This window comes from Pogona vitticeps, chromosome 6, assembly GCF_051106095.1.
Source record: "Pogona vitticeps strain Pit_001003342236 chromosome 6, PviZW2.1, whole genome shotgun sequence".
Lineage (NCBI taxonomy): Eukaryota > Metazoa > Chordata > Lepidosauria > Squamata > Agamidae > Pogona > Pogona vitticeps.
The window spans coordinates 11,102,771-11,125,494 of NC_135788.1; the positions used below are offsets into that span (position 1 = coordinate 11,102,771).

The window sequence follows — 22,724 nt, forward strand, 5'->3', positions numbered from 1 at the left end:
AAGAACCGTTACATAAGTGAGGGCACCACAGAATGGACATCTTTCGCCAGATGTTGGGCTGAATATCTATCATCCTTTTCAGAAGTGCTGCAACATTTACAACAAAAGGATTCATCTCTGAGGAATTAGACTTGTCCACAGAAGCTCACTTGAAAACATACAGTTAGTCTTTAAGGTGCCACAATGTTTTTATTTTTTGATTGTTTTTGACTGATATGCTAGTACAGACTAACACAGCTACTTCTTCTAAAACAAAAGGACTATTTCCATTTAAGCACACTTCCAGAAGCTCTAGGTGTGATCTACCAGCAAAGTGTACCAAATCCAGATGTAATGTTTTATCTCTTGCAATAGGTCTTCATGGGCACATTGCACTCTTCCACGGATCTCTACATAATATACCTCTTCTCTATGTATCAAAATACATAGACCATTTCACTGGCACAAACAGTGACTGATAGTTCCCTTGAGTGCCTTTATGGTGAGAAAAATGGGTCATAAATATAAGAAATGAAAGTATCTTTCATTGTGGGTGATCACGGAACAAAGGAAGGCTAATTGCCTTAGAAGAAAGGAGTCAGGAGGGATATCCGAACCAGCAGAGCCTCAAGGCGATACCCTCTTTTTATTGACTTAGCATGAGTTACATAGTACTGTATGTTGTTAGAATTCAGATAGGATACTAGTTACATAATCACAACTAGGATTGGCTGAAATAACTCTTTGATCTCTACCTCTAAGCAAAAGGGCAGAATAAGGGGTTACCTGGCCTGCTGGCAGCTGCTGTTTCCTGCCAGGAGTGTATGCGCGTCACTGGAACAGAATGCAGCTACAACCTTTAAGCAGAAGTTTCCCACATTTCATCTACAATTGGAAGCACTTTGTGTTTTTCTTAGGAGCTTCAGCAGCCAATGAGACTGGCCAATATGGAGCTGACACTTAAACATACTATTACATTGACTGTCTGTAGGAAGTTGCCTCAAAATAGTCTTCATCAAGGGTAACTTACTGTTTCCCAGTCAGCAATGGCCAATAGTTGAGGGCAATGAGAACTCTAGTTGAAAACCTCCAGTGGCCCCACATTGGAGAAGGCTGGATTATTAAGTACAGTGGTGCCTTGCTTAACGAGCGCACCGTTTAACGACAAATCCGCATAGCAATGTCGCTATGTTTACATAGGCAAAAACTCGCATTGCGATGATCGGTAAGCGTTTCGCTTACTGATCTTCGCATTGCGATGGTTTTTTAAACAGCTGATCGGCGGTTCCAAAATGGCCACCGGGTGCCCAAAATGGCCACCGCAAGTGTTTTTGCGCCCTGCCCTCGCTTACCGAGGGTGCGAAAATGGCGGCACTATGGAGGAACTTCGCTGAACGGTGAGTTTGGGCCCCATAGGAACGCATTAAACCAAGTTTAATGCGTTCCTATGGGTTTTTTCGATCCGTTTAGTGATGTTTCTGCATAGCGACGATTAATCCGGAACGGATTAACGTCACTATGCGGGGCACCACTGTAATTGGCCAGAATCCTGTTACTTATGCACACTTGCATTAGATCATATTGTGTAAATCTCAGCATTGAATTGCTGCTAGTTAAGAAAGCAATGATTGTATTCTTTATTGCATACAACTCTCACCACACAATGAGAAATAAAAGTGTGAACATCTTAGCTAGCGATACTTCACAGCTGAGATACATGCAGTTTGACTTAATGCTGGTATGCATAAGTTATAGGATTCTGTCCATTGCAGAAAATATCCTGTTCATGATGTAGGGAATTCTTTTAAAAACTCTTGTGATAGGTGGGGAGACCATACCTCTCAATTCATTTCTTTTAATTCATATCAATGAACCTGTGCTCAGTCTTCTTAAAAATGTGTCTCATTAGCAAGAAGCATCTTGAATATTGTGCTGAAGTACTGACAGTCATCTACAGTACATTCTCCCCAGTGGTTAAAACAAATAGCATTGAAAATAGTGACTTCATTCCTATATGATTTTATCTAGTTTTTAAATGCTGAATTTTATGCCAGCTAATACGTTCTCTCTGACGAAGTATTGTTTAAACTCTTATTCTTTCTATAGCTTTTTGGAACACTGGGGTTTTTAGAAGTACCATTAGTAAGTCTTAAGAACTTAATTGTGTTGTAATTAGCAAGTTAATTAAAAGGAGGATTTTAAAGGGTAATCGAGAACAGAACATAGTTTATGAAAAAGCTAATCCATAGCATTAATGGCACTGTATTTTCATTGTCTCATATATATATATTTCTAAAGAAGTACAAACGTCTCTTCTGTATCTTTATTAAAACCACTCCCTTAAGGGGAATAACCAGAAGAATTCTAGAAATGTTGTCAGGGATGACAGACTCCTTGGAGAAATGGAAAAGCTGCTCGTACTGCACATGGATGAGCAAGGAGCTCCACCTCAGACATAAAACACTGAGAGCACAGCACACATGCACAAACAGAATGAAATGAATTTCTTGCATTTCCCGTTCAAAGAATCATGTAGCAGGTAGTGGAAAAAGCACCTCAGAGGGTATATGATTCTAAGTATACAATGCTAATCTAAATAGACATGAACTCCAAATCTCTGAAACTTACTTTAAAGTAATTAACTACAATAATTATTATTATTATTTATGTATTCATTTACTAATTTACAGGGAAAGTGCCCCAGAGGGAGACCACAGCTGCGATATACAAGGACATCTGCAAGCGGGATCTGAAAGCCTTAGAAATGGACCTCAACTGATGGGAAACCTTGACATCTGAGTGCTCAGCCTGGAGGCAGGTGGTGCATCATGGCCTCTCCCAATTTGAAGAGACCCTTGTCCAGCAGGCCGAGGCAAAGAGGAAGTCACAAAAGCAGCAAAACCAGGGAGCTGGACAGGGGACAGATTGGATTTGTCTTCAGTGTGGAAGGGATTGTCACTCTCGAATTGGCCTTCTCAGCCACACTAAATGCTGTTCCAAGTCCTCTATTCAGAGCATGTTACCATAGTCTCTTGAGACTGAAGGATGCCTACAGGACTAATGTATTTATTTATATATATTTATATTTCATTTATTTACCAATTATTATTACTTTTAAAGCAATTAACTACAAGCCTTCCCAAGTGATTATGTAATAATAATCTTAGAACTGCAGAGCTGGAAAGGACCCTATGGATCCTTGAGTCCAATCTCTCTCAAGGAGGCCCAGTGGAGACTCAAACTTCCAGCCTCTGGCCCCGCAGCTTCAGATGCCTAAACTTCTGAGCCATCTGGTACCATTATAATTTTTAGAGAAATTACACATTTGGGTAAATGTGAATAATGTCCAGTTGTACCAGACATTCGCAGGATGACTGAATCTGTGGATGAGAGAAACCAGAAGATAGGCTTTAGTTGCATGTGGGAGAAAATTCCACAGGGTAGTGGAAACAAGGCATTTTGTGGTTTTTTTAAATTAAGAAAGCTTGCACTCCCTCTCCTTCGAAGGCTTTGCTTACTGTTTTGATAGAATTGAATATACATTGCCATACAAAGCAGAGCCTGCCACTTGTAACCAAATGAGGGGAATATTTAGGACACTTTTACAAGCCTCACAGAGTTTTCCTCCTACTTGTTCTTCCAACAGATGCAGCAGGACAGACAGGATATGAAGGTAGATCAGATACTCAGCATGGCTTGTCAAACACATTTTCAGTTTATAGCAGCCATCCTCAGCTCAAATTCTTCCAGACATCTTGACAGCATCTATTACTCCCAGGTGATGATGGGGGAGGTAATCTATGACAGTGGTTCTTAACCTTGGGTTATTCAGGTGTTTTTGAACTGCAACTCCCAGAAACCCCAGCCAGCACAGCTGGTGGCGAAGGCTTCTGGGAGTTTGAGTAAACCAAGGTTAAGAACCACTGATCTATGAGACCTGGAAGGACCCGAGATGTGGAAGGTTGGTTTATAGGATTGAATTGTTACTTCTGATTAGAACAAAATGTACATTGGTGCTGAGCAAATCCCACTTTTTAAATAAGTTAATTGTGGTTGGGACTAACCAGCTCGTTAGCCCATAAATCTATGGGGTAGGGCCCACCAGTCCCAGGTGGAAGGCATAAATTTAATGTTCTCACCCTAACTTGCACGGTGGTGATAGCACCAAACCTGGCACTGCAAAAGCAGGTTCCCAACACACATTAGCTTTCCAACAGAAGAGAAAATAGCAGGTAAAAGAGAAGACACAACTGAGCACAAAATTTGCATAGAGAAACATCAAATGAGAAAGGCTGACTATCAATCCTGTGTATGTGGCTTTATTTACAGAGCAGAACTGTTGTATTACCATCAAGATTTATGGGACACCATACAGCTGAAAGGGCCACAGAAGATGAACAGTGTTGAACATCAGCATGTTTGGGGGGGGGATGTTCAACAGAAGCTCAATGCTGAGAATGCCACTAGGCACTTAAAATTCATAACCTCTTCTGAAGCAGTGTTTAAAGACTGCTCTTCCAAGCTGGAAAGGATCCAAAAAATTAAAAGCCAAACACAAAGAACAAAGAACAGAAAGAGAAGCAGTCTTTTTTTTCTGAACGCCCATGAAAATAGCCAAAAAGTAGAGGGATTCTTAGGTCTTGAATTATGTTTATCTGCAAGGAATGGAAAAATTATCATTTTTTAATGATTTTCTGCTAATGGCTGAACCCTGACCCTGAGATACCAACACCTACACTTGGTTGGCCTCATGTCCACATGTTCACCAAAGATGAGAAATGATAGACATAAAATTTTAACAGTAACCACCATTTTGGAACCACACCTTTGAAACTTGCCATACATGCCACCAAGTTCTGGTTCTCCCATTAGTTTTGCCCTTTTCTCGTGATTCATGCAGGCTCTCTTAGACAAACATGTATTTTAGATATCATAAAGCACAATCTGTACACACACCTCTCTACACTAACAAACATGTGCAAAACTAATCTATAGAGAAGTGTGTTGATTGTATGGATATAGGCCAACAGGAACTTTCTACAGCCAGCGATTCCTTCAAATTCAATATTGCTGGAAGCAACCTATTTTTTCAGAACTTTCCCCAGAACTAAACATGGGATAGTGCTATAATGATACAGTACTATAATATATAAGGCTGATAACAGCTGCAATTTTTCAGAAATTAAAAATGTCCAACTTCTATCCCAAAACTTAAATGTAATAATTGGATATCTCAGTGGTTTAGTTTTCTGTTTATGGAGCCAGAGGTTGAGAGTTTGATTCCCCCATACCTCCCTCAATGATCTACATGGTCCCTTCTAGTGCTGCAGTTCTAAGACTATTGTTGGGAATTTGTGGAATCTCTGTAGAAATCTGAAACGTTCCCACTGTGTCTCCCAGGAGAAGAGCCAGTGTGTGTAGCCTTGGGCAAATTGCACAATCCCAGGATACCCCCATTAGAAGGGAACGACAAACCCCCTGCTTATGGTGAATTTCACCAAGATTGGCATTTTAAATTGCATCCTATGGCTCCATAATGACCTGATACTCCTCTACATTATTTGTGCCTGTTTAGCAGGTTAAAATGTACAAATGAGAGAACACACTGTTGAAAGGTCAACATCTTCCTGGGCATGCACTAAGGCTTTAGGGTTCACTGTATTTGCCAGTGGGAATTGTCCACAGTTCTAGTAGTATGGAGTGAGCGCCCGTCGCTTGTCCCAGCTCCCGCCAACCTAGCGGTTCGAAAGCATGCAAATGCAAGTAGATCAATAGGGACCACCTCGGTAGGAAGGTAATAGCGTTCCGTGTCTAAGTCGCACTGGCCATGTGACCACGGAAGATTGTCTTCGGACAAACGCTGGCTCTATGGCTTGGAAACGGGGATGAGCACCGCCCCCTAGAATCGAACACGACTGGACAAAAAAAATTGTCAAGGGGAACCTTTACCTTTACCTAGTAGTATGGGCACCTGGACACATGCAACACTCGAAAGACAGACATTTCTCAAATGGCAACAATTTAGGTACTGTCTTCTGTCTTTTTAGTAAAGCCAATTGCAAAACTATGAGGATGTGCTAAGTGCTTATTTTTAAAATGTCCATGTAACGTGATGACACCAGAATGACACAGTAAAGCATGTGTCATCATAACAATGATTAAAACAGAAGTATGGCTCATCAATGGTAATTTTTCTTCTGGATATGGTCTACCTTTTGACTTATTCTCTACAGGCTACAATTTTAAAATATCCATGCTGTCACCATAGATATGTAGAATGAGACAGACTGCTTAGACAGTGGTGCCTCGACTTACGACCATCCCGACATACAACCATTTCGAGTTGTGACCAGCTCCGGCTGCAAAATTTTGCTTTGACTTGCAGCCAGAGCTTCGAGTTGCGATCAAAAGAGGCAGGGGAAAAAGGCAGATAATTCAAATTAGAGGGTTAATCGTTGGTTGGGGAAGAACTTTTTTTGTAGTTCTTTCGCCCCAACAGTTAAGAGTGTGCACGTCGGAGGCTTGGGACTGCCTGGTGCTGCTTTCTGGTTCTGAGTAAGTACATTTACAGGGTGGGTTTGGACTGGGGGGTGTTGTTTCTGTACTGTTTTTCAGCACCAGCGCCTTCCAATGGGGCTTGCTGCACTGTTTATTTTTGGTTTTTATATAGCCGCCTAGAGTGGACGAGTAGTCCAGACAGGCGGGGTATAAATCAAATAAATGAATAAATAAGCCCCAGCACCTTCCGACAGGGCTGCTGTGTGCTTGTATTTTTGGGTTTTTTTAAAAGCCCCAGCGACTTCCAACGGGGCTGCTGTGGTTATTTTTTGGGTGGGCCGGAACGGATTAACCATGTTCCAATGCATTTCAATGGGAAATGGTGCTTCGACTTATGGCCATTTCGACTTACGTCCATTTTCTGGAATGGATTATGGTCGTAGGTTGAGGCACCACTGTATAAATACCTCCTTGGTTTTTTGTTTTTAAACCATCACTACTAGAAATCAGTGAGAAAAGACAATGGTAAAAACTAAGTTAGATACCATAGCCCTATATCAGAGGTTCCAAACTGTGGTTCCCCAGATGTTCTTGGACTACAACTCTCAGAAACCCTGGCCAGCAAAGCTGGTGGTGAAGGATTCTGGGAACATTCATCCTAGAACAAAGTTTGAAACCACTGCCCTATATCAACATGGCTTCCCCTGACAAGCAGAAAGGTGTGTGCAGTCAAAAGGAACACAACATATATAGGGAACACCGACCACATCTTATGTAGGCTTCAGCTGACAAAAGAGTTTCCTCTAGAGCAGGGGTAGGCAGTTAATTTCTATATGGGGCCACATGAAAAATCTGGACTTTGTTCAGGGGCCGAATCAACTTTACTTAAAAATAAAAAATAAGCAACTGATCAACCTTAGACAAAAAGCTATAAATGGTTTTGATGTTCAACTTGTTCAGTGAGAGAAATCCAGTCTGTCTTGGGCTTGAACACCGCACTGGAGCAACGACCGGCGGGCCGGACAGGAGTGGCTCATGGGCTGTATGTGGGCCTCGGACTGCACTTTGCCCAGAGACAAATCCAAAGTTAGGGAAGATGTGGGTTTTGGATAAGATGGGCGTTTGAACTTTAAACACACTGAAAAAAAATGTTTTGTCACTGAAGACTGCTAGACCTATACCTGAATATTCATCCACATAACTGCTCACATTTGAGCAGGTATTGCACTTCCTAATCACCTCTCTCTCCTCATCATACACATGCAATGATAAGACTGAACATGCCCATTTCACCCCACAATAGGCAGGGGAAGAGGCTAAATATCATGGTTTAAAAAACACTTCACAACTATTTGAAACAGTTTTTCTATTTCCCACGACCAGAGAGACTCTACTCTTTGCATGGGATAAACACTTACGCAGGTTAGGATGAAAGATAAGGGGGTCATGTTTTGCACAACTGTAGTGTTAAATTACGTTTCTCGTATTGTCAGGAACTGTGAACATGATAGAGAAGTCAAGGAGCAACTCTGCGACTCATCACTACTGAGCTGAAGTTTCCTTTGGGGAGCCACTGAATTTAACGAAACGCTTATTCAAGTTGCATGGTTCTGTCTGGCTTGTGTATCTTGCAGAAACACACGGCACAGCTAAAAGATAATAGAAGGAATGTAGTATTTAACCTGGCATTTTTACAAAATGTTACATGGATTTTTAATTGCTAAATAAAGCAGTTGCAACCTCTTATTCCAATTCAACTAAGGACTGCTGCAAGAGCAATGTCTGATGAACAAGCGATGGATGTCTGGCATTATGGCAATACACTGCAACAGTGTATATTTAAACATATATGCTCACCTCCTTTCTGGTGCAACGAGTCCTATGTAACTATGTTCTAGTATTTTTCTACAAGAAACAAGGGAATAATCCACATCATTAATGTCTCACATAACTCTGATCTCTTCAAGAGCTACTGAAAATTACCACTAATGATGAAAATACCATATCATAAGTGCAGGCAAAAACAACTCATAAGCAACCATCTTGGTTAACCAATAGGTACCAAGTTGGATCAATACATATCAAACATACACATATGGCAAATGCTACAGATGAGTATCTGAAAAGATTGTGGTTATTAGTCTATTTCAACCAACAATTCATAAACAAGAGTTTATGTGTAACAAAGCAAAACCATATTTACAATCTGCCAAGGAAAGATTTGCAAACTGAATTTTGCTGAAATGTTTAGTCACAAGATGGACAAATAAACATGGCAACAGAAAACCCCTTGCAATAATGGGCCAGCTGTCCACCTTTAGTTTAGCATTTATTGCTTTTAAAAGTGTATCAGTTCTCAAAATGAAAGAGCTTCCAGTGTCAGTCTCTGAAGCAGTAAGATTACACACAAGTGGGCGCAAAGACACAAGAAGTGAAAAATACTGTTGTAAGAAGTTTAATTTAAAAAAAGAGAATTTCAACAGTGCCTAAATCTTTATTTTTCATAACCTACATATTTAGACAGTTGTACACTTTTATGACACAAAAGGAAACTTAAATTACCAATAGTTTACATGTAAGCTTGATTCCAGTCTTAAATGGAAAAACAAAACAAAAACAAAAAAACAAAACACGCTCAGAAAAAAAGGCCTCCATATTACACCTTCTGTTTCATGATGGGCAGCTGTTAGCTTGCACATGTCTTCGATTGTCTGCTGCTATCAGTGTAAGAGGTTACACAACACATGAGAACTGCAGCTAGCTGCAAGGCATAGTGTGTGTCAAGTGGGCCCTTACAGGCAGCGGTTGTTCACGATCCACCGTGTTATACTTGCAAGCAAGGTCATCTCTTTGCCAACTCACTATGTCTTCCAATGAGAGGCAGAAAAATGAAGAACAACAAAAAAAATAATAATATTTAAAATTTGAACTCAACAGTTCACTGGCTGCTCTAGAACAGAACATAAATTTGAGGTGGGGTAGGGGCAGGTAAGATATCCCAATGGGAATTATTGTACATCTTAAGCCTTAGGAAACAAAATCCTTGTTTTAAATGCGTTCCTTGAGGAAATCTCAGAAGAACATGACTCATAACTTGCCTATAAAGAGCAAAGTTATCCTACTTTTTTTAAAAAAGCCAAATTGCATTGGTTTCTTATCATTTTAACTTCCAACTCAGATTTCAGGGGTGCATTTAAAACAAAAAAACAGATTTGAATTATTGTATGTAAACAGTGCGTGTGATATCAGTTTTTGTTCCAGTAGCCCCATATTGTCTAGATAAATATCAAAGTGATTGGATAAGGTATTTGGCATAACATTTTTTTTTGCTTTTAAAAATGCTCTCACAGTAGAGTTTAAAAATTCTTTACATAGATTGTTATTTGGGTGAGAATTACAGTGTATTAACCTAGTACAAGCAGCAGCAGCATAATGCATCAGAACAGTATAACCTCCTTGCTAGTCTGCCTATGTTCACTTGAATATTTCAAGCAGCCATGATTAGCTTGTACACTTTAGCTGGGACTACTTCCTGCTTTCTTTGCAGCTGTTCCCTTCAGGCTTTCAACAGGCAAACGGAACAATCCGACACTTGGCCGAAACAGCACCTCAGGTTTAGCTGCCATTTCTCAGGGCTCTTCTGGCAACCATTAAAACCCAACAACAGAACTCATCTGGTGACTTCTGTCGGGAGAGTCTCCATCTCCTGCTGTGTCTTCACAGAAAGCAACAAACAGGCTCAGTCTGCTCCTGTTACCTTTTGCAATGCAAAAGGCAGGCTCGTGGGCTTTTGTTGGCTTGTTTTGTTGACTCTTTTGTGAAGAGGACAATTAAAACAGCAGCAACCTATTTGGAAATCAACTGCCCTGGGTGTTCCGCCTCTATCCAGCATGTGTCACTTGCCAACCTTGTGGCCTCAGGAAAATGGCTGAGGAAACTCTGGAGCTACTTTTTTTTTTTTGCTGCAATGTTGTTTCCTTCCAATTTGGTTCTTAACAGCCGTGGGCTGTAACACCAAATCAAAACTATGTTGCACAACCCTATGTCACACTGGTTGAAAAATGCACACTTCCATGTAGTTTTTTTTTTCAAAATGCCAGACGTTCTCCAATTCCCTTTTGCAGTGAAGAGGCAGAATCAGCTCAGCACATCAGATAAAAGTAAAAGAAACAAAGGAAAAAAAAAACAAATTAAAGTAATATTCAAACCACAACATTTAGTTTATCTACATCCATCTCAACAGCAACATTTATAATATATCAATAATTTTTATCAGTTTTTTAATGGTACCTTTTTATATGTTCTGATTATTTACACCTGTACAAGCAAAAGCACACACTTCCAAGTGCACATATTTAATACAGTATTGACTATTCCCATTTACAGATTTTTTTTCAACATTTTGAAAAAGATCAACTGCTTAAGATCTTTTAAGGTATTTTACAAAAACTGCCGCTACTACCTGTACTACAGTATGTTTACCCAGTAAGACCAGTGACAATACATACATACTGTAACTGAGTAATTCTGTATATGCCACCCGCACTAACCCTTGGAGGGGTCAGATTTCAGTAACTCTAAGCTGTCTTATACAAAAGTTAAGGCAAAGTCATTTTCAAGTTTAAATAAAATTCAAGTCTTTAAATATTGGATGGAAATAATTCTTTAAAAAATCAGTTGTTTAAATAAACCTTTTTGTGTGTGGAATAAATTGTATTCAGCAGGAATACATTTTCATCCGAACCATCAGCTGCTTAAACACTCAAAGAAAAACTTTAGGCATTTTAAAACAAAAATAATTTATATTCAACTTTATTAGAAACTTGTTAATTTAGTGCATCCGTGTCCTTCAGAAAGCATGTCACGTCTAAAGTAAATAAGTGTGACAAAACTCACTCCAGACAGAAACAAGGGATCTCTTCCTTCACCATATATGCACACGCACACACACAAAAAAAGAACTCCGTTATGTCATGGACTGGAAAAAAAAATTAAATCCATATGCCAATGTTTGTAGGTACAGAAAAGTGTCAGCACTTAGGCTGATTAAGATATGAACTCTTTCGAAGAGCACTTTGAGCATTGTTTTAAAAACCTACATGGAGTACGGAGGGGGGGGGACCAGAAAGCAATTTGCTCTGGCTTCAGGGAAAAAAGGGAGATCCTCATCACAAGATGGCCACTGTGCTATCTCATGAAAAACAGCTGTTAGCCGACATCTGCCATTTACAAGGGCTTATGTATTTAATTTTTTTTATCCACAATGTGCTTTTTTTTTTTTCCTTTTCGTGAAATTCAAGGAACCCTTTTATCCGGGATTGAGAAGCTGGTTACTTGCTTGCAGTCCATCAAAACAAACAGGTTAGAGTATCCTCACTACTCATCTTTATGGAACCTCAAATTTGGCCCGAAACAAAAATGGTTTCATTTTAAAACATCAGAATCCATTTTTCCCCAACTTAAAAAAGTAGTTTATTTGCTGATGTCCTACAGCAGCTGGAATTTTAAAAGAAAAAGTGAAACTAGTCTTATAAAACCTGTTTTCCTTTGCGCTCTACATATTAGCTGCTATTATTAGTCTTCTGTGTTTTTTTAAAAGAAGATATGTATTTAACAGATCAGTTATTTAAAAACAAGAGCAGCATAATTCTGCTTAGTAGATCAGGAAAAAAACAACTCATGAGACAGAGCCTGTATTCACACAGCCACATGGAGGCTTAATAAAAAATTGATTTTTCAGGTAAATGCATCTTCCATCTAGAAGCAAGAACAAAAAGAGATTTTAGGCATTACCCCCAGTTCAGCACCAACCAAAATGTAAGGTTTAGATTAATTAAACCCTGACCGAATAGACTGTTTGCTCAAGGATGTGGGAGAGAGCAAGAGAACTGGAGGCGCAATCTACTTTACAAGGAAAACAAAACAAACAAAAACTAAAACCTTGCAGGCATTTCATAGATTTTCATACCCAATGCAAGCTCCTAACCAGCAACTCATTCTGTGTATTCTGAGTGGCCACATAGGTTTACTTCATAGTGAGAATTATTATTATTATTATTATTGAACTTCTTTTTGAACACTAATTTCACTGAGGTGATTTTGGAGGGGTGCTCTGTTCTTTCGTCAGGCGTTTCACAATGGCTGGAGGGGGTGACCTGCGTCCTGACAGTCTCCGCTGGTCTTTGGGCTGCCCTGGATTCGACTTCGCCGGAGGGGGTTCTTTGCTCCTCTCTAGGGATTCTGCAGGCTTCCTTTCATCTTTCCCACAGGCGACGTGGTTTGGCTTCTGTTCTTTCGGGGGCTGCAATGGAGGTGGGTCCTTCGATGTCCTCTGGCAGATCTCTGCGTAACTAGGTTTTCGTAATTCCTGTGTGGCAAAACAGACACGGCTTTTAAGTGCAAAGGGGTCCCTTTTTAAACAATCAAAATGCACTTCCAGCTCAAGCAGCCCCCCTGAATGCACTGAGTAATAAGCAAGAATGTTTTTTACACAGGGTACGTGAGTGCTACAAATTGCACAGCAATATTGATCAAAGGTAATGCTTTCACAATCGAGGCAAGTCAATTATGCCCCTCTACACAGAGAGAGAAAGCTTTGGGAATGAGGCAGTACTTTAAGAGTTTTCGTTTCACTATAAGAACAGCTGTTGTCAAAAAGTTCAAGGAAGTATTGATCTCTCCTGACAAATTAAACCTCAACATCAACATTTAAGATTCCACTGCAAGCTAAATTACGCCTATACAATCTCTCTCACTCACTGTCACTGACATAAATGATTTGGTTCTATCATGCCATTTTGTTTTAATTTGGGGTTCTTTTTTTGCACATTTTATTCATTTTGATGTAATTTACGATTGTAAAATTTGTGTCAGCTGCTTTTGGGTTTAAAGTTTGCAGAAGAGAAAGATGAAATAAATATTATATGCTTCTGAGATAAATAAGGGCACCTCTGCAAGCAAAGTTAGTTGTCAGCTAGGAAGATGGGTGAAAACACAGCTTGTGAATACTGACTGCTTGGCTTATAATGGGTTAATATAGACACACGAGTTTTGACCACGTTGAGCATAGGCGTCATTAAGCAGTGCTGAGAAAATGGACTGTCTGAATCCATCTGGCTACTGATTCAGGAAATTAAGATATAGTTATATTTGACAGATTATGCTCATGTATGGACAGAAGAGATTTCAAGCTCTCCATTGCTTACTCATCACTCTTTACTAACCAAATACTAAGTAACTCAATCATTTTGAATTTTCTTGCCTAAAAGACTCATAGCTAAACAGAGAACCTCTCATGAAAGTAAAAACTTGATTTTCTTTTCTATCTTAACTTCCATTTTGCTTTTCCATCTTGAATGCCACTAATATCATTGATTTGAATTGTTGTTTAGTTGTTTATATGTTGTTTTCATGCTTTTACTGTAAGCCACCCAGAGTAGACATAGTCTAGATGGGCGGGATACAAATCTAATAAAATAAATAAATACATAAATAAAAATGTACTTACAGCTACAGCACCCCCGTTTACTTGTACTGATTTACAAGCAGTAGTGAGTACAGAAGAAAGTCTTTCAGTATTTTGTGTTTCCTTCTGCTGTTTTTCCACAACTTTGGGGTCACTGCAACTGACAAAGATGAACATACCAATGTAGTAAAACACCTTGAACTTTGCTCAGTCAACATGCAGAAGGCAATGGCTCCTATTCCATTAGGGAAAAGGAGTATCTCTCTACTGTAGAGAACTAAGTGAATACTCACTCCTCGTCTTGGGTGCAATTTTTCACAGTGATAGCCAGGTTCAAAGTGTCATGATTAAAGATAAATCCCTAGACCAGTGATTACCAATCTTGGGTAACTCAGGTGTTCTTGGACTGCAACTAGCAGAAACCCTGGCCCACACAGCTAATGATGAAATTGTTAACTCAGAGTAGTATATTTAAAGCCATGTAAAGATCCTTACTCAGGAGGCTGGGTTGGGGAAGGAGTCCTTTCAAATGTCCCGGGCACAGCAGAAGAGACTGGCAATAAAGGCTCTCGAGGCAGTCCTGATGGAACAGCGTTTGCATTTGCACTGATGTTAAGGTTCTGAGGAAAGTGAAAGTCTGATCATTTCATAGTACTTCCAAAGCAACAACACAATGCATATGTAAGATACTTGAACACACACAACATCTTTATGAAAGGGGTAATGGGAGAAAGATGCCAAAAGGACTCAAACCCTGTAGTGAGGCATCAGCTTCTGATCAATTGAGCTGTTATATCACAGCATGTTAATTTCAGCAAGGAATACATAGTGACTCAAACGATGAGATCAGTGATGATCTCAAAAATACCTGCTTCCCAGCCCAAATATGACAATCTGATTGGATGACGCCAAAATAAACATTTAGGTCGGAAGTAATCATCGCAGTCAACATCAGTGATGAGTCAAAGATGACATTTATGCTACATCAAGTTCAGGAATGCTTGAGTTTGGATTTAAAGAGGTGCTTGTAGGAAAACATGCTTTGGGGCCTGGTATCTCCTGGACTATGTGCAACACTATACACTATTTCTAGACACACTTGGCCCCTCAAAGCTGGGCTGTGAATGACAACACAGAGTTGCATGTATTCTTGCATCACATCTAAGAACGTCTGATATTTCTTCAATGCCATTTTAGCTTAATTACCTTAACATTTAATTGCAAGGACCAGGTAATATGGGAAGCTTAGCTGGTTATAAACACTGGATCTAGACCTTGGTAGCTTTACATCTTTCACCTTGACACGTCGGTCTATTAGGCACTCTGGCTGAACTTGTTCCTTTTCTTCTATCAACATGAAAACACCTCTTTGCCACTACAGGGACATCTAGTTACTGATTTGAATTTCTCTTACACAAGTACATAGATTTACCCTGTAGTTAGCCAGAAACCAAAATTAAAGACTCACTTCAGACAAACTTGCAATCAAGAACTAGGCCTTAACTCATAAAGCTCAACAAATGCAACTGACAAATTCTGATGTTATCTTTCCCAAAATCTCTCTCTCTCTCTCTCTCTCTGTGTGTAAATAGCTTACCTTTTCCTTTGATGTTGTAACAATCACATTTGATAACCGATTTTCAAACAAATCTTCTGTCTTTAGGTTACCAGCAGCTCCAGGCAATGGAGGAAAACTGGACAGCCCCAACTCAAAACTAGGAGACGGAGGCTTTGGAGGGGGTGGAGACTGTGCCTGTCCTCTCTGCAAGAGATGTTCAGCATAAGGAAATGGTGCAAATGTCAGGTAAAACCTCCAATGATCTCTAAAATTCAGAGGGCTACATGCCTGCTGCTCAAGCAGCTGTGGGATACAAGGTGCATGACATGGCATGCTGAGCCTCTCCAGCTGCAAGTCCATTGTTTTTTATGAGGAAAGCAGCCATTCTCCAGGTTAAAAAAAGTTTCTAGACAGGAATCAAGGTAATTGAATCAGGATATCACTCCAGACAATCAAACACTCTACCTCTTTAATGACTTAGCAAGTTTCAACTTCCATTCCGGGAGGGGGGGGGAGGGACGTCATTAAGTTTTACTAAATGCAGCTACAGAGACACAATACAAATACACCAGGTACCTCTTACAGTTCATATAAAAGCAAAACGTGGTATATTTTGGGTTTGTGGGGACAGGCAACATGATGTGGCATGTTAGAAGGAGGGGGAAAAGCCTGACAATAAGAACAGTTACCTGGGAAGAAAAAAGTGAAAGAACTCAACAGGCAAAATACAGTATGTGAGGGGAAATGGGAAGAAGAGATACCCCATATGCTCTTGAAGCTACAAAGTTGCAGATGGTCAGCTGATCTGCCTGCTTGCCACATTTTTTAGACAGACAGAGCAACAAAGGTGATAAGGGGACTGGAGGCTAAATCCTATGAAGATAACTAAAAGAACTAGGTATGTTTAGCTTAAGGAAGAGAAGACTGAGGGGAGACATGATAGCAGTCTTCCGATTTCTGAAGGGTTGCCACAGGGAAGAGGGCATCAATTTATTCTCCATTGCGCCTGAGGGTAGGACAAGAACCAATGGGTGGAAACTCGTCACAGGGAGACCCAACCTGGAAACAAAGAGGAATTTCCTGATGGTGGGAACCATTAAGCAGTGGAACAGCTTGCCTCCTGATGTTGTGGGTGCCCCATCGCTGGAGGTTTTCAAGAAAAGACTGGACAGCCATCTGTCTGGGGTGGTATGAAGTCTCCTGCCTTGGGCAGATGGTTCGACTAGAAGACCTACAAGGTCCATTTCAACCCTACGACAATTCTATGATTCTCCTTAACAAGGACACAAGGTGGCTACAGCCCACTTGCCATCTAGGATCTCCTCTTTCTGAAAAGGAGATTCATTTCTGCCTGAGACAACAGAGTTAAAGCCTCTTAAATGTTGATAGGTGCAACGAAGCAGACAGGAGGGAGTATGTTCCATTTCAGTAAACCTTGTCTTTTCACTAACTTTGGTTTGACTATGATGTTTTGACAATTTACCGTTTCCTCAAAAAGAAGACCTAAACTGAAAATAAGCCCTAGTATGATTTTTCAGGATGCTTGTAATATAAACCCTACCCCCAAAATAAGCCCCAGTTAAGTGAAACCCCGCCCTCCATCCTTGTGCAGCAACCAGAAGATGACATGACTGTATTTGTGGATTGTAGTATATGAAAAAAAAATAAGACATCCCCTGAAAATAAGACCTAATGCATTTGTGGGAGCAAAAATAAGACCCTGTCTTATTTTGGGGGAAACAGGGTAGAATAGTATTGTTGTTTTTTTCAAATTTAGTAGCTATATTATGTCAAAGATTCCATGTTTTATTGTCACTGATAATAAGTGACTTGTCCATGAAGAACTAGACATTGCATACTCACCGTAAACTTATCTTCTCTCTTCTTCCGATAGCCATATGAGTTTTTTCTGGAGAAAGGAAATCAGTCACTAGAAACTTACTCTTAATAGTGTGCTATTGAGAGAGCTAGTCTGGTGCTGGAGTCACAGCAGGTTAAGCCAGGTCAAGTAACCATTTAGCAAATACCAAATAAATACCAAATATCTATCTAATGGAAAATGCTTGAAAATAATGCAGCAAAATGCTCTTATTATTTCCAGGGGTGTAGGAAAAAAAATATATGAGAATGTTTCCAAGCAAAAAATCTTGGGAGAAATTTGGCCTAATTTGGCTGTCGCTCTCGGAGGGCTACTCTTTTCATTAAGAGCTTCCCTATTTTGGAGGGTGTCTGTGCAGATACATTTTATCTCTACAGTGGAAAATGCTTATAAATACAACTCTTTCCCTGTGAGTCCCATAGCAGCCTCTTTAATAGTACCTTCCATGTCTTGGCATAGTTTTGCATCTAGTCAAATGATTCAGACAGCAAGATCAGCTTGACTAGGCCACAATACAGTGGTGCTTCGCTAGACAGTTACCCCACATGACAGTTTTTTCGCTAGACATTGACTTTTTGCAATCGCTATAGCGATTCGCAAAACAGTGATTCCTATGGGGGAATTTCACTGGACAATGTTTGGTTCCTGTTTCGCAAACCAATTTTCACTAGACGACTATTTGCTTTTCGCTAGACAATGATTTCGCTAAACAGCGATTTCAGTGGAACGTATTATCATCGTCTAGCGAGGCACCACTGTATTGTTTCCTTCACAGTACTGGGAGTTTAGAGTCTCTGGCAAACATTTTCAAGTGAGAGGTACAGGTTTTCCAGGTTGAGTATATGCTGTAAGTCAAGTAAATGCTGAGCTGCTTATAGACACTTCCCATTACTGCTGGTCACCCAGTAGCACTCAATTCAGCTCATGTGGGTTTGCCATGGTATTCCTTCATAACAAAGGCGCACTTCCATAGGGCAGCTGTTTTGGTCTTATGCAGGACAAATGAATACTGTTATGGCACCATAAAGGCTAGCACATTTCATCTGGAACAAACTTTGGGGGATTGCAGTCCACATCCGTCTGATAACGTGGGCTGTGGTCCATGACAGCTGGTGCTAAACAAGAACTGGAAGTCTCCTTAAGGTGCTACAAGAAATCTGTTCTTGTAGGTTACGTTCTGTATTGGCATGCAAGAATGATGAGCAGCAGAGTAATGCCACAGCATGGGTGAATGGTTAAGGCAGTAATTTTACAGCACTTGTCTATAAAATTTATGAAACCTATTACTCCTGCTTTTACCACTAGATTCCACTGATTAGAATGACAAAATTCAATACTGCCTGTGGGATCCAAATGTTTTATAGATTATAGCAGCTGTTGTAGTAGCTATTATTTACGTTTCAGCCATACCAACTAGAATGAAACTCAGAAACAGCTGCATGTCAACGCAAAGAAGGTGAAAGGTCAAATGAACATCTCCACTGAACTGAAGACTCTTGTATATTATGAACACACACAAAAAGTGATGTCTATAGGAGTCCCATGGCACAGTGGCTAAATTGCAGTACTGCAGTTAAGACTCTGCTCATGACCTGAATTTGATCCTGGGCTCAAGAAGCCGGCTTGAGGTTGACTCAACCTGCCATCCTTCTGTGGCTGGTAAACTGAGTACCCGGCTCACTGGATGGGCAATGTGTAGCCTGCATAATTAAATTTCCAAATCACCCAGAGAGTGTTTTAATCACTATGGGGCAGTATATAAGCAGCCCACTTTGCTCTACTTTTGCTTTATCCAAGCAGCACATAAATAAAAATTTGTCAAAAAGCCTTTAAAAATCCCTCTTATAAATCTCCAGTACTATCAGCTGTGCTGAAGGCTTAGAAACCAAAATGAATGTTTGGCGAAATATTAAAGAGGTTTTCGCAGTGGACAGTTCTTTTCCTCCTAATCTGCCTTCATAATTTCACATTCTTTTCAATATACTGTATTTTTCGGTCCATAAGACACACCTCTCTATAAGACGGACTTCATTTTAGGGGAGGAAAACAGGAAATAAATATTCTGGCAATTTCAGCCCGCTGGGCCTGCGGGGGAGCCTCGGAAGGGTCCGAGAGTGCCTCCCAGGGGGCCAGCAGGGGTGAAATCGCCAGCTTTCCAAGCCTCAGAACGGTCCTGGAAGGCTGCAATTTTGCCCCAGCTCCCACCGCTGGGCACTGGGGAGCGCTGTTTTACAGTATTCGCTCCATAAAACGCAGACACTCCCCCCCAGCGAAAAATACGGTAAGTAGTCCATCTACTACCAATTTGCAAAAAAAGTGTATTTTTGATTTTTAAGGGAAAAAATTAGTCCCCTTCTATATTTACACTCTCAGTAAACAATGAAAAAAAAAATCAAAAAGTTAAAAAGCTTTCCCTGAAAGAAGGGGCCAGGATTTCATCAACGACACAGTTGATGGGAACCTTTTACAAATGCTTAGTTACAAATACTGAACTAAGCTGATCTGTACATACTACTGAAAGTATCAGAACATAATCATCCTTCAGATTTCACATTTCTCCTAATTGTGCGATAAAGTCTGTGACAAAAAATGTTCAACATTTAATTGAAAAGGCCCATTTAGAAGAGCACATTTTGTGAGAAAACAGATTGAAAAAATAACTATCCAAATATGGATTTTCATGCTAATTATGAAACATTAATGTGGAAAAGTTAATGTGGAAATGGGACAAAATTCTGAGCACACCTGAAATGATAAAGAATGCAAATAGCTCATTCTAAAGCATCAAGGTTCTAGATGACTTAAAAAATGGAACTACCTATTACCTAATTTCCAGTATCACCACATGGCAACATTAACACTGTGTTTAAAATCTGATTGGGTTTCTTTTGTAAGCGTCAATGGCTAACAGTCTTGGCACACGCAAGTAGCTGCTGAAGCCAAGTTGCCAGAGAGGTTTCCACACAACAGTCTAAAGGGAAAACATTCATATATTCTAATGATGAATTTGAAATGAGCAGCAGGGTACTATGGGTGCTTCTCAAAAAAGATGCTAGAAATGCAATATTAGAAGCAGGCTGGTTTAATCTGCAGATGAGCCAATGATTAACAAAGCCAGCTGTAATTACCCCTCTGCTGGTTATACACACAAAAGCACCCATCTCTTTCACAGAAAGCAACTTCATTTGATCTTTTATAGGATAGAAAAGACTATATAGAAAAATTATATAAACTCAATAGACATGCAGTGTTGCACAACAATCCATTTCCACACAGAACTTTCAACTTCACTATTAGAATATATGAATTCCCACTCTTGTGAGCATTTAAATAGTTTCAGTCACAGAAACCTGTTTTGGGATAATCAAATGAGCTTTTAAAAAGAGACATACAGTGGTGCCTCGCTTGACGAGGATAATCCGCTGTAGAGCAAAATCTCCGTCAAGCGAAATAAAATAGCCCATTGAAATGCATTGTCTCTCTACTCTTCTTTCTAAAATTAATTATTTCTGCAGGAAGATTTAAATCCAGCAAATATTCCAAATTGTCACGAACCATTTAATACAGGTTTCAGAATTCTTCCCAGTCAGATTTTTTTCTTAAGCAATATGGCATCCATTTATTATTTATGTGAAGCAGGAATTGAACAACCTCCAAGCACACTGAAGTATTTGTCAAATGATCATTTGAGAAACCCAGTTATCTACTGATGAAAGATACGTTTTTAAATCCACAACGGTTTTGTTGCAATTTTTTAAAATATGCTGTCCTTTTCCCCACAAGGAACTGTATTTTTTATATAGTGGCCGAAATCCTGTTGCTTAATGTGGAAGTCATACTTTGAATCAATGGAATTTAGGGAGCTGACTCACCAAATCCCTACCGATTCAGTGGATCTGGACCACCAGGGTTTTCCAGGTAGAGAATACTCGGAAGTGGTTTTCCATTCCTTTCTTATGGGCGGTGCCCTGGAACTGGGCAGCTTGACCAAGGCCACATAAGCTGGCATTAAGCAACAGGAATTTATTCGATGTATTGTTAGTTGTTTACTCTTTATTATACTAAGTTAGCTATTTACTCTCTTTTAAACATAAACTTTAAAAAGTGGTTTCCCCACTTTTGCCAATTCTAAACTTTACTTCTATGCCTATCTTTTTCAGCTCCTGTGCTTGTCCATTTTATAACTTATTTCTGAAGTACCATTCTTCTCTCTACCTTTAAACAAAATGCTTCAATTTAACTGGCTCTTGCTCTTTGTCGACTGTTTCACCTCCCTTCTCATATCTCAGGACAATGAAAACAAAGAACTTAACTCACCTCTTTACAGAAGTTAATGAATACTGAAAACCAATACTCACCTTCCTCTACCTAAGCTTGGGGACGAGTCCGAAGCAGTAGGTTCCACTCGTCCACTACCTACTTCCCGCTTGGTATAACTTGTAGTATTTTGCATTCGTGTCCTGTTTTGCCCAGGCTGCCTTGTTTGTGGGCTTCTGACACCATTGATTAAGCGATCGGCTGAAAAATTAAATATTGTAGGGCTCTCTAAAAGTCCAGCCCCTCTGTCTGCACTGGGTATTGTATGCCGTAGATGCGATTTGCCAGGATTTCTAAGGGTAGGAAAACAAATAAAAAACAAAACATATGTCTTTTATTATATGAAATCTTAACAAAATTTCTAGAACCATGTAAAGGACATGTTCCGGAGCCTTTTAGAGTTAGCAGTTTTCTCTGTACCTAACAACAAACTTGTGTTAACCTTAGTTTTCCATTACTTCTGTACATTTGTGGTTAATTATCTTTTTGGACAGCCATGGCAGTGCTCAAGATCAAAGCGTTGGGTTTGCTTTGAGGAAGAACTACATGATTCTAGGGACAACCCTTCAATCCTTTATTTGTGTAATTGTCCATACAGATTTCCATTTGAAGGCAACACATTTCTTGACTTAATATTTTGAATTGCTACTGTAACTTTCAACAGCTTGGACCAATAATTTAAGTTTGTTGCATGAAATGTAATTAACCTGCACAGTTCTCAAACTAATTAAAAATACGTTAACGTATCCAAATGAAGTATCTAACTGAAGTAACACATAGCCGTTGTCCCCCCCAAACCCCTATTTCAACCATGTCCTCAATTATAGATTCAACTTAGCTGTTGACAAAATGAACAAATTAGAACTTGCCTGTTTCTGGGAGTATACTGCCTGAGTGAAGTCAGCGGAGAAGCGGTAGGCTTGAAAGTGGGAGAAGTAAAACCATTGATAAATCCAGTATTTGGAAATGGCGTTACCTATTGAAGAAAATATTGAGGATTACATAGCTGTTGGTCTCAAGACTCTCAG

General features: G+C 39.8%; 1 protein-coding gene across 2 annotated transcripts in view; it reads right to left on the minus strand.

Moving 5' to 3' along the window:
* Positions 1-8,916: 8,916 nt before the first annotated feature.
* The window catches only part of LARP4B (La ribonucleoprotein 4B), a 64,238-nt gene continuing 50,430 nt past the window's right edge, over positions 8,917-22,724 (minus strand). For both annotated transcript variants that reach the window (XM_020779690.3, XM_073002912.2), the window contains exons 11-17: positions 22,566-22,672; positions 21,738-21,989; positions 17,364-17,409; positions 15,540-15,704; positions 14,438-14,562; positions 13,985-14,102; positions 8,917-12,844 (exon numbers count right to left, since the gene is read on the minus strand). In XM_020779690.3, coding sequence (XP_020635349.3) covers positions 12,563-12,844; positions 13,985-14,102; positions 14,438-14,562; positions 15,540-15,704; positions 17,364-17,409; positions 21,738-21,989; positions 22,566-22,672 — 1,095 coding nt within the window. In that variant the 3' untranslated portion in view covers positions 8,917-12,562. The remainder of the gene's footprint in view (positions 12,845-13,984; positions 14,103-14,437; positions 14,563-15,539; positions 15,705-17,363; positions 17,410-21,737; positions 21,990-22,565; positions 22,673-22,724) is intronic.